General features: G+C 40.2%; 1 protein-coding gene across 1 annotated transcript in view; it reads right to left on the minus strand.

Moving 5' to 3' along the window:
* The window catches only part of ebf1a (EBF transcription factor 1a), a 126,779-nt gene that overhangs the window by 101,187 nt on the left and 12,400 nt on the right, over nt 1-13,192 (minus strand). Inside the window, 1 exon segment of the mRNA XM_084133646.1 lies at nt 9,895-9,963. Coding sequence (XP_083989772.1) covers nt 9,895-9,963 — 69 coding nt within the window.

Consider the following 13,192-nt stretch of genomic DNA (forward strand, 5'->3'; position numbering starts at 1 on the left):
ACACATATAAGAGCACGATTTGATTATTTTGAAAAGTCTCGAACTAAGTGTCAGACTTTTACTTTTTCTAGCATATGTTAGGCTTCTCAAGTTGGCATGAAACAGAAGTTGTCATAGTCTTTTCTTTCCTTTTGTGACATATGTCCACGTGAAACGGCTTTGGCTTCTCAAACAAGAAAAAAAAAAAGTAGGATGGGACTTGATTTTGTCTATCGGGATTTGATTGGATTGTTGTGGTTTGCCATTACTGAAATCTCATGTGGGTGACAGGTTGTCCCGCCCTCATGCCAAAAAGCACATCATAGGAGAGGAGAGGAGAGGAGAGGAGAGGAGAGGAGAGGAGAGGAGAGGAGAGGAGAGGAGAGGAGAGGAGAGGAGAGGAGAGGAGAGGAGAGGAGAGGAGAGGAGAGGAGAGGAGAGGAGAGGAGAGGAGAGGAGACACTGCTGCAAGTGAAGGGAAGTTATTTTGATTACAGGGGGCACATAATGTGCACAGATAAATTATTTATAATAAACACTGCAAAATTCAGTTTAAAAAATTAGAATCGTCAGTATTAATTTTATGTTGACTTCAACTAGCTTAACCAGCATGTCTCCAGTGAACCAGCTTCATTAAAAGCACCATGCTGGTTGACCAACAAATTTTGTACCATGGAAGTTTATGTTGGTCTAGATTGTTTTACTTTCAGCAAAACAGAAGAAATCTCTCAAATCATGAATTTATCTTAGCTGTAAGTGGCTAAATCAGTGCAGATTGTATTACGATAGCATTGGCACCATATTTTGCGTTGATGGTGTACGTGTGTTTCAGCATATAAAGAGAGTGAAAGAGCGAGAGTGTGTGTATAAAGAGAGCTGGTGTCCGCTACAAGATGAAAGCCCATTGACGTTTTAAAGCAGCTTCGACCTCTGCCTGCATCTGGCTGTCAATCACAGTTACCCACAGTCCCCTGAGGCAGTTTTGCCCAGCCCCAGGAAGAAAAAAAAATAAGACGGTAAAAGAGAGAGAGAAAGAAAGAAACATCAGGAACACAACAGGGAGGGAGCTCCAGGCCAGCCCAGTGAAGCCATCAACACCTTAAGGCTGCATAATCATCCACTACTCAGCAACTCTGCTGGCCTCCAACACACATTCACTGTGCACTACAGTTCCCACAATCCTCTGCCCTAAGGCCCAAATATACAGGTTGTCAATCAAATAGTTGAGAACTGATGGTGTGCGAGATACGACAATCCAATAGCTGCATTTGTCATCCTTGCATTCATGTTTGTACAGGCTGGTGATCGAAACCCTGATGTACAGCATATTGACGGAGAAAGATAATGATTAGTGTTAGTGATAGACCTCTCAGACACTTCACTGACCTATACAGTTATTGCACCTCCTGTACCTAAACCTTAAGTCTTTGTCTAATGATTTTAAGACCTATATTTCCAAATAGTGAACAAATGGAAGCAACAGATGTTTAAAGGGATAGTTCACCCAAAAAATACAATTCTGTCATCATTTACTCACTTTTGTGTAATTTTAAATGTTTGACCTGTTTCTTTCTTCAATGGGATATAAAAAGAGATGTTTAGCAGAATGTACTTGTTACTCTTTTCCATATAACGCAGTTTATAACATCACCATTTTCCAAAAAAAAAGACATAAAAGTACTCTAATTTTATAATAGTGTGTAAAAATAGTGTGCTATTTTCCAATTACCGTATGCATTATTCAGAAGACCAGACTGAAATCCTACTTAATCCAACACATTTACGTACATATATTTTAATATGGCGACTTAAGATGAGTCAAACTAGCTTATACATACAACAACAGCTTTAGTTTCATGACCGATCAGCAGTGATGTCTCTTGTTCAGTTGTCAATTTTAGGTTTTAGTAAGCTTGGAATGCAATGCATGAGTCATGTGGATCGTCATGGTACTTTTATGATGTTTGAAATCATCACTTCCCAGAACACAGGATGCCAAACCTCTTCCACGGAAGCAAGAAAGTCATATCATCTACAGTATCATGACGGTGAGTAAATGAAGACAGAACTCTCTTTCTTAGGTGAACTGTTCCTCATGGTACCCAATGTAGATTAAATTGTCAAGGCATGGCATGGAGCTCAGACAGATATTTTTATTAGGCAGAGCTGATGAGTTTAGCAATTAGAGGAGTAGGCATAATGTAGTCAGTCTCAGACAGTACAAACAAGATTAATTTCCAGATGGGCGCAATGTGTGGCACACACAACACACATACAGCCAACACGCTCGGGTCCAACAGCGAAAAGCACGTTCAGTGGTAAAAACATATTTGAGCAGTGTCAGCCACTGAAAAGGCTCTGTATTCTGTGTGATACTAATGAAACATACACGTACACAAACTAACACTGATCTGGAAAGACATACAGAGTCGTCCATTGAATACATTTGCTGTGAGAGGTCTAAACATCTCACCCTCACTGTAGCAACGTGGGAGGTGCTTCCTTGAACACGTGATGAGGTCTTAAAAATTCATCCTATTCAAGTTCTTAATGTACTTATCTAGTCTTATTGTGACTGATTCATTTGTGCGTTATTACAAACTTGCCATCTCTGTAATCTTTAATCAAAATATCACTTGTTCGTCCTTTGAAATTACTTTTTTTTTAAGTTGACATTATTTAGGCTGTGCAGGTTATTAAATTCAGCATGAAATGAAAGTCCACCCTATACATGCATTTAATGTTCAATCAACAACCAATAAATTAAAAAAAAGTTCCCGTCCTACATTTTTCAGATGTTATTCAGATGCATGTCACAACACAGTACAAAAGATCTGTCGATATTTCCGTTTAAACACGACTTTAAATAATGTGAAAGCCATCATTTATTTTTAGTAGCCAAATAGCTACTAAAGCATTACTATGCCAATCACACATTCATGTAATTTTTACCATCAAATGAATTCCTGATATATAAAATCAAATCTTGTCCTATTAGCATCACTTTGTGGAAGTAAAATGCATTGTGAATGTCAATTCACGTTCACTTAACAGAATAAATTCTGTTCTCTTTACCTGAATTGAATGAGAATGTATAGCAAAGCATTGACCTATGATGACATGATTGTGCCGATAAAAATAGAACAAAGAGAGAAAGAGAGAGACAGATGGATGACAGGGAAAATGACAGTGTGTGTGTGTTTAAAAGAAAGGTGATCTTCATGCGGAGTGAGGGAATAGGGCGGGAGCTAAGAGAAGGGGTATAAAGAGGCACATCTGTGCTTAACTTGCTCCAGGGCAAGTCTGTTCCCTCTGACACCTTCTAAACACACACACACACATGTTCACACTCTTCCAATGTTATAAGTTTCAGTAATTGGGCCACTTTTTTTTCTTTTTTTTTTACAATAAATTATTATTAGTAAACAATGAGTGCTTAACACTTACAAAATCTCTTTCTTTCTGTCTTTTATGCTGACTTTTAAGACTGACAAAGCACATACTCATAGTTCATGTAAAAATCAATGTATTGTATTAAGTACAATATTTGTTTCTAAGAAAAAATAATGAAAATAGGGGAGCCCAGGCCTGCCGGTAAACTAAATTAGCATCTAATGCAAATGAGCGGGGTGCTTAATGGTGGAACAGGTGCAGGCAGGGCCCCTAAATGAGATAAATGAATAAAACATCCCTGGGCACGCCTGTGAAAGCTGACACAAAGTCAATGGCATGAATTATTCAGCAGCCAGCCGAGGCTGCGCGCTGCTGACCTCTCACCACAGGAAGTGCATCCCAAACACAACAAACCACAACAATGGACTTCAGACACGGGGGTTCCCTCTGTGCAGTACGCACGCAAATACACACACCCACTGAGCGGTACACAATGCTAAATATAGATCTATGAAATCTTGATTGGCCTGACCATATGGATGAGAGAAGCCAATAGAAAATGTGTTCACTGCAAAAAAAAATCATATTCTTCATCTGACTTTTTTTGTCTTTTTCTAGAAAAAGATACATTTTCTTGAGAACAAAATATGTGAGTATACATCTTTTTAGAGCTTTTTCTTGCTTAACGCAATACTTTTTTTTTTGCCAATCATAAGATAAATAAAATCAAAAATCAAATCAATAAATAGTCAAAAAAACGTATTATGCAAGTCTTGCTTCAAGTTTTTTATTTTGTAGTAATTTCTTAAAGGTATTTAGATATAGCTTAGATATATTTGATCACTTGTTCAAAATATGTGTGTGTGTGCGTGCGTGCGTGCGTGCGTGCGTGTGTGTGTGTGTGTGTGTGTTGACAGAAATAACAGGATTACCCTGATGTCCCTGCGTGAGACCATCCAGTGGAGAGAGGCAGAGAGGGGATTTTTTCCCAGCATGCCCTTTAGAGGGGAATCTGAGGTTGCTTAGAGTAGATTGAGAAAAACATCAGGTTTAACGTTAATAAGTTGTATGTGTGGGCTTACGACAGAAAAAAGTTTGCAATTGGGAGAGTGCATCTGTTGCTGCAGAAGTAGACAGGAAGCCGCCCTGAAGCTGCGGTGACATCACCTTCCCCGGGAGGAGCACTTCCTGTCTGACATTCCTCAATCAACACACACACACTCGTGAGGAAATGGCATACATCAACAATACCCTCCATATGAACACACACAAACACACGGTCTCATCCGCACACATGCTTCTTAAAACAACACCAGTCTAATCTGTGTCGCCACTAGTGTGTGAAAATGAGACGGTTTGGTTGCTTTTCTTGGAGTAAAATGAAGTTTTCCTCTCTGTCTTGCTCATAAACACTCTTTCTCATCAGTAAGTGTTGTCAGTAGCCTTGAGTGGGTCAGATCTGTGTCTAAAGCGTATGAAGTGGATCAGTGATCTGGCTGATCCGTGGCTCTTATCTGTGAGAGCAGAGGAGGAGACTCTGACTGCCAGGGTTTCTAGCACTAGCCTGAAGGGCCGATCAGTCTTCCCAGAGATCGCAACCTCATGCCCTGTTCGTGAACAACAGGCTGGACAAGCAGAGAGATAGAGCAGAGAGAATAGCTGTGTGTTTGTTTGTTTGTATGTATGTGTGTGTTTATGACTTATGTATTTGGGACAAAATTAACCAATGTATTAACCAATGTTGCCAATGTAATTTATGCAAAAATCCCCCAAAAAAGTTTGTGAATAAAGCAGTGTTCTTTTGAACTTTTTTATCAAAAAATAAATAAATAAATAAATAAATAAATGTCAAATATATATCAGCATATTATAATGATTTCTGAAGGATCATGTGACACTGAAGACTGGAGTAATGATGCTGAAAATTCTGATTTGCCTTCACAGGAATAAATAACATTTTAAAACAATCAAATAGAAAACAGTTATTCTAAAATGTGATTATATTTCACAATATGTCTGCTTTCACTGTGTTGATCAAATTAATGCAGCTTTGGTGGGCATAAGATACTTATTTCAAAAACATTAGAAAACGTTTAACGTTTTTATTAACATTTGGAAACTGGAAATTTGATTTGCACCTTTGTGTTTCATCAAGCATTTTTTAATGCAATATTAAACAATTCACTTAAAAGTTTGTTTATGGAGACCTGGGTATAGTTGAAAATGTACCTGTAGCTTAAATCTGGGAAAATAAAAGCTTTGCCTTAGGCTTCTTTGTGTATGTAATCTATTTTAAACATGAAATATATTCATACAGCATAAGAACATTTCAGAACAGAATTATATTGATGACAGTGGTAGCTACAGTCTTACAATAGTAAATGGGCTGGAGTTATAATTAATTAGTTTAAATAATATATTATTAATCAGGTTAATTAATTAGCTTAATGTCACACTGAAAAAAAAGTCAATGTGACAGTTATAATTGTGCGAGTGAGAAAGCAACAGAGAAGGAAAGTGGGCGCTCGGTATATAGAGAGAGTAAAGAAGACAGAATGGTAAAGTTGTCAGGAGAGAACAGCACACACAAAGGCCACACACACAGGCACGGGCGAGTGGAGAGGAGTGCAAGCTCTTCTTTGGGAACCATCCAGGCGGATGATGGGATTGTTGACAGTGAGTTGCATATCTTTAACCCTGTATTAACTCTGAACAGCAGAGCTTGGCCTTTTATTATTCCTGCACCGTTTGGACTTAAGTAGGCCACACATATACACCTATGCGCACAGACTCACAAATACAAGCAAGCACACGCGCGCACACACACTCTCTCTCTCTCTCTCCAGGAAGAGACATTGTCACTGCATAAGAGCACCTCACCTTTCAGCAGCTGTGACAGCCCAGCCTGGAGTCACGCACACTTTTTAAAGCTGATGCCCACATTTTCCTTCACTAGCACTTCTTATTCTCACTCTTTTAGAGGGAAAGACTGACCAGTTCATTTTTGTAGAGAAGACAGAAACATGTAAACTGCGAATACTATCCTTCACTGTATTACTGTCGTTTTCATGGCTCGCACACACAGACACTCACGCTGAGCTCTCCACAGTCTCTCAGTCTTAATTGCCACACAATAGGGCTACAGACCGGACAGGATTACGTTAACAATGGGAGCCCCAGCCTGTGAGGATCACTCTCTGGCCACCGATTCAGAGAACAGCTCTGTGAAATAGAGCCCTCTAATCCACTAATGCAAACATACTGCAGGAATATAGCGCTGCTCGCTGTCACTGTCTCTTTCCCAAACATCCAATACTGAGGTGCAATTTTACTGCTCAGATATTGCTCCTTCATAGCTCAGCAGAAGATAGATAGATAGATAGATAGATAGATAGATAGATAGATAGATAGATAGATAGATAGATAGATAGATAGATAGATAGATAGATAGATAGATAGATAGAAAGATAGATAGATAGATAGATAGATAGATAGATAGATAGATAGATAGATAGATAGAACATTTTAAAAAAATCAGCATCTAAGTTCATAAGCGTTCTCTTAATATTACGCTATATCACTTTAGAAGAACTCATGCGTTCTCATGCTGTTTTGAATAAAATAGCACCTCCTGTGTGAGCAGCCCATAGCAGAAAATGGTTCTGTGAAACATTACTTCCTGTTCTGCTTTAATGAGACCTGAAGGTCTTCTTCTAGAAGGTCAAATCTGGCCAGCAGTATAGTTGCGAGCCAAAGACCTCCATTAAACATTCAGAGAAAGGGCACATCAAGCCCGTTCCGTGGCGTTTTCCATCCTTCACTGTGTTATTTCTTCATGAAGTGGATATCCAGATGTTGAAGTTTACATCATAAATAAAGCCTTCCAGCGGGGTCAGGGCTCGCGACCACAGAACTCCCACGGTTTGCGCGGGAACTATGAACTTTCTGCACTCCGAAATCACTATCAGTGTTTAAGAGTATCCATGGTGATGAAGGCATCAACTGCAATGTTCCCAGGGAGATAGAACGACACCTTTCCCCATTACTGTACGGCTTATTGAGCTTCAATTACTCCTAACACACACAATGATAAGAGAGAAAGAAATCGAGAAAGAGAATAAGAGGTAGAGCTTCTAAGGGATGTGAAAGAGATGAAACAGGAGGCAGTGAAAGGGGCTGCTATTAGATGTCACTGGCCTTTTGTGTCCGTGTCAATGAGAGCAGATTAAAGTATTTGAAATAATCTTACTGGGGCATTAACAGAGCTCAGAAGGTAAAAGAAGAAGAAAAGGAGAAGACGAGGAGTCAATCAAGACACACATACATTTACACATGAAATGAGATTAGATACAGCCATCCAACGTAAACTAAACACACCCCTCTGAGAAGAAAGATAGCTAGCGAAGCAGTTTTAATTTCACGTGAGTAATTCAATTTACCCCAATCACATTTTCAAAAGCTTCCCGATGAGTCTGGGAACTCGAACCGTGAGCCGAAGGTCCCGTGAGCGCAGATCTGCTGCGAGTAAGATTTGTTCTTTTAACAATCTAATAAGGCATTGTTAGTTGGCTTTATGTCTCTGACATTCCTCTGGTTTCGCTGAAATGGCCTGTTGTGCCGTCTTATGAGAGGAACCTAATTAGGAAATCACTTTCATTACTCTTCCAGAGGAATTAGCACTAGCCTTGCTAATTACTGCTGTAAAACCTAATCAGCTCTTTGAAACAAGACCACACTAATGAGCTCTTATTTATTCAGCTAAATAACTTCAAGGGAAAGAAGCAGCTCAAAATCATATTTTTGATGAATTTGGGAGCGCGTGCGCGCTCGTCTACGCTTGCCGTAATTGATTCTGTTCTATCTTGTGCCTTGTTTGTTGGGAACCCCAGTATGTGAATGTGGCCAAGAAAATATTGAAAGTTCCAGTAAACTCTTCCATATTTCCCGGTCTCATTTCAAATGACCTATTTTCCCATCTTGGAGAGACACGTGACTAAAAGTAAACTGTCACTAATTCCGTTTTTATTCACGGGCAACTAGCGATGCCCTCGCACCTGAGCCTAAAGGGGTCTGTGGTGACCTCGAGCACAGCTGCCGACTTCAGCCAGACCCGAAACACAACCACAGCGGAGCTGCAACAGGAGGATGTGAGGAAGCATTTCAGACAAGCTTCATATAGAAAAACAATCAAGAAGAGTAAGTGATGGGCAGTGTGTTTGTGTGAGCATGTGTTGGGTGGAGGTGATGCCACGTGGCGTCGAGGGGCTGCAGCTGTCTTTGAGAGCCGTGAAGCGTTCTAGCCCAGTGGAGCAGAAATGGGCCAGCCTCACAGATACAGCAGCCAGGTAGAAGCCTCTTTTACTCTCTGACAAACACACACACACACCCCAATGCTGGCAAAGTTGCGGTGATCCTACAGCTGTGTTAATCTGATAGCACAGGCCACTGACTTATTAACACACAGAGCAGAACACACCTTTGACACTTAAACACACTTTAATCTGCAGAAATTCATGCTTAGTTTCATCGGACCACGGCACGATCGAGTCAGAAATGATATAGTAACTCAATAATAACGTGACACGGTTGTATGATCTTTTTAAACAAAAAGGGTAGGAGACGTGCTTCGCTGCACATGCTGCTCTCTCAAGAAGTCTTGCACATCTTCACTGCTGATTATTCATACATGCACACTTCAGAGCACACTACATACTCAACAACCCTGACAAGGCCTCAAAACAGCCCAGCTCGATCACTTAACAATTACTCTTTTGCAAACAAATGGCTTCTGGTTCCAGGAAGGCTTTTTTATGCTTGTTGTCAGGTTGTTTTTCCCACTGATGGTGAATTCTTTGAACTGCAGCCTTTGATTTGCAATGTTTTATTCTGAGCAGTAGAGCGTATATAGTTATATAGAGCACCCACAGACATGTGTTCACAAAGCTGTTATAGAGCAACACTTGTAATTTTGACTTGTTTGAATGCGATTTGAATTAATTTACAGCATTATCTCTGCGGTGATTCAGATACTAAATTAAAATTTAAAACAGGCTGTTATTTCCTTGTACACTACCAATCAAAAGTTTGGGGTCAGTAACTGTTATTCCTATATTTGGTGAAACATTTCTTATTGAAAATAACAGCGCAGCTTAATATTTTTTCTGGACACCATGATTAATTTTTTTCAAGATATTTACTCTAACTTTTGATCAATTTAACACATCCTTGCTAAATTAAAGTATACCTTTTTAATGGAAAAACTGACCTCAAACTTTTGAATGTTTTTTTAAGGATGCGGAGTGTAGAAAAGAAACATAAATTAAAAAAAATATATATTACTGAAGCCAAGTTTCTTTACATCCTCATTTTCTTTCTTGTCAAATTAAATATGGAATCTACCCTGAAAAACTATCCTTTATATTTCAATGAAGCCACTTGCAACACTTCCACTGGACTTCCTGTCTAGTGTGATGATCAGATACATTGCAACACACATACAAACATCTAATACCTAGCTCTTACCTGTCGATGATGACTGGGTCAGAGGGTGTCTCGTTACGGTTGCCACAACTTTTTTTGTCACAGCAGCGGCTAATAGAGATGGAGGGGGAGAAAGAGAGGAAGAGAGCAGTTAATCTCGGTATTACTGCACATATGTAAGCACTGAACTCAAACACAGTGGAGAAGGAAGAGGTAGCAAATATAAAGAAGTCTTTCTTTCACTCCTTTAAGGCAGGCATTCACTACTGTACACACAGCACACAATATGCTGCCTCTCGGCCAGTGTATTAGTAATTACAGCTAACAGACTGCCCGACTCAGAGACGGTTACTGAAGGATAAGAAGTGTGGCTGATAACTGGGCAGTTAAAGAGTGATGGAGAGAGGAGACAAGGGCATGGGAAGGAGAGGAGAGGAAAGGATACAGGAGGAGAGGCGAAGGTAAAGAGGACACTTAAAGTGGGAGCATTTTAGCATACATCGTGGAAGGATTTCATAAAGACAGAAGAGGCAAGTGTTGCTAATGTGTTCCCAGAATAAATGTATATTTTTATATATTAAATAGTATATTTTATTTTATATTTTACATAATTCGAAAAAAGTATAGAACTGTGTGTGTGTGTGTGTGTGCGTGCGTGCGTGCGTGCGTGTGTGTGTGTGTGTGTGTGTTAAATTGTATTCCAGCAGCGGAGAACAAGATGGATACTAGAGCATGAGCAAGTGAAAGAAGACAGGAGGGATGGAAAAGGGGTGTATACATGGTGTCTTCGGCGGATGGTGGCTGTGGCGGTAAACAGCAGGTGGGGCGGTGAGTTCAGGTTTCCCTGCACAGATGGCAGAGGGGCTTGAATGAGAGAAGGTATAGGGCATGAGACATCATGTGATAGGAGCAGAACAGATCTGTGTGTGAGCCGGCTCCTTTAGACCTGATGAGCTTGATAAGATTGATCGAGCTTGACCCCTCATTCACGCACCCTGGCGGTCTAAGCGTTGTTGTTAGTTTGGACAGAGTGTGGTACTTCCGTATCAGTTTACTCTTCCTTGCTGTTGTATTTTTACCTTTCTTCCTCTCTCTGCTCTCATTTTCTCTCACTCCTCTGAGAGCAGTCAAGTCTTTAGCAATGTTCTCTCAGAAGTGGGTCACACAGAAGCAAGGCTTTCTGGGATGTGAGGGGTGGGCACATATGGATGTGACTCTCCGATAACCCAATAGCCAGCCAGAACCCATGGGAAACCACAACAAGCCCCCCATCAACGATATGCTAATGACTCCACGCATGCTCTGGCTTCGTTCAGGGGGATTTTTCGCCCATTCCGGCTCATTTTGCTCCGTCCCAGCGGACCTGCAGGGGAACCATAATCTTTAATCTCAAGCGTTTCCTCCTGCTGCAGCATTTGAAGAAATTAAATCCAAATTGCTGCACGTAATTACCAGGATGTGGCCCTGGCTGATGCCATTAAAGCTGAACTGCTCGTAGTCCAGCTTCTTTACAGACAGCGACTCTAAAATAGCCCCCAAAACCAAACAAAGCAGCGTTTCTCCAACTGTGACCACCCAGCCTTTAATAATCTGGCCAAGTTTGTGATGTTTCATCTGCACCACACAAACCAAACAAAATCTCATCAATCCATGCGTATGAGGAAGTGGAACTCCATCATAAAGAGCCCAGAGTTGCGTTTGAGCGATTGTCTCTAGTCTTGCCTGTGAGCGAGTTGTTTGGGAAAACGCGTTTGTGTCTCATGCTTGCAGGCCCATGCGGCACCATATGGCTAATGGCAAGGCATACAGCAATTAACAGCCCTGATTAATGGAGAGCAGTCTAATTGCAGACTGGTAATTGTGCCTTTCTCTCAGCACAGGCTCTGTATCGAAACACCATATACAGATGAAGAAGGGAAAAAAGGAGGAAGATAGAGATGAGATTTTGTTGTTTACTCATTTGAAATAGATGCTTTTTCCTTTTCTGCTGCTTTTAGAAAGCTCTTTGGTGTGCAACCAAGTACAGACATTTGCATTGGCGGGACCTTATGGGTTCCAGTAGCGATATGTACTTCAGATGTGATCCGTGTAATCCTACAGTGGCAGATCAAAGCTGACATGGTGAGCCTTTGTAGGCACGTATGGTACTTAGTGTTTGTGTCAATACACATCTTTAAATCAGCAAGTATTTTGAAAGAGCAATAACAGAAGGCTGTGTGTGTGTGTGTGTGTGTGAGAGAGAGAGAGAGAGAGAGAGAGAGAGAGAGAGAGAGAGAGAGAGAGAGAGAGAGAGAGAGAGAGAGAGAGAGAGAGAGAGAGAGAGAGAGAGAGAGAGAGAAAGGTAGTGAGGGGGAGTGAAAGATTGAAAGAGAAAGAGGAGAGAGCCTTGGCTCGCCTGCACATATTTCATTGTCAAAACTCAAAGCAAGCTGCATTCATTAGCTGTGGAATAACAAGAGGATTCTTATTGAGTAATGAGTTTTTCCTTGTCCTAATTAAGCAAGCATGAGTGGTATATTTTTAGTAGAAAACTGTTCAAATGCTCTCCATTTCAACCAAAAATAGATGAGGACTCATCTCCACAACCCAGTTTTAAGTGCAAGGAATTTATCTTTTGATTTTAATTAAAGGTGTATGGCTTTCTCTCGCTCTCTCTCTTTTTTCTCCTTTCATAGCAAGAAGTGGATGACCTGGATAGAGAATCAAGAAGGCAGAGAGACGAGGGCCGCTCTGAACTTAAGGTCTGTCTTCCTCCATTTCTCATGCCATGAAACTCCATTTTTTATACGGTCACAACAAACAGGGATGTGCAAAATTCAGAATTGAAAATCCGGGTCCCTTTAAATTCATGAATATATCTATGTATTAGTGCTGTCAAATCGATGAATCGCATCTAACATAAAAGTTTGTGTATATATAAAGTGTGTGTGTGTGTGTGTGTGTGTGCGCGCATATATATATATATATACACACACACACACACATATATATGCTTACTCGCGATTAATCAATTTGACAGCACTACTATCTATCCATGTAAACCTTCAAACTTTAAGGCTTTTTACAAAACTTTCAAATCAAGTTCAAAATTTGTCTTGACAAACTTTGCTTTTTAGTTAAAATTAGTTCCTAGTTATTTAAATAGGAATTCTACATCCTGTTTGCTGATTCAATTCAAATTCAGGTATTTCAATTCTGAATGGTGACAACTATATGACTATAAAATGTGCTGTCCAAAAGTGTATTACTCTACTTGGCTTTTGAGTGTTTATTTAAACAATCATTAAAATAAGAACCACCAACCACCGATAAATGAGCCTCCAAAAATAGAAATGTTAGC

Source organism: Abramis brama (assembly GCF_963993115.1).
Source record: "Abramis brama genome assembly, chromosome: 13".
Classification (NCBI taxonomy): domain Eukaryota; kingdom Metazoa; phylum Chordata; class Actinopteri; order Cypriniformes; family Leuciscidae; genus Abramis; species Abramis brama.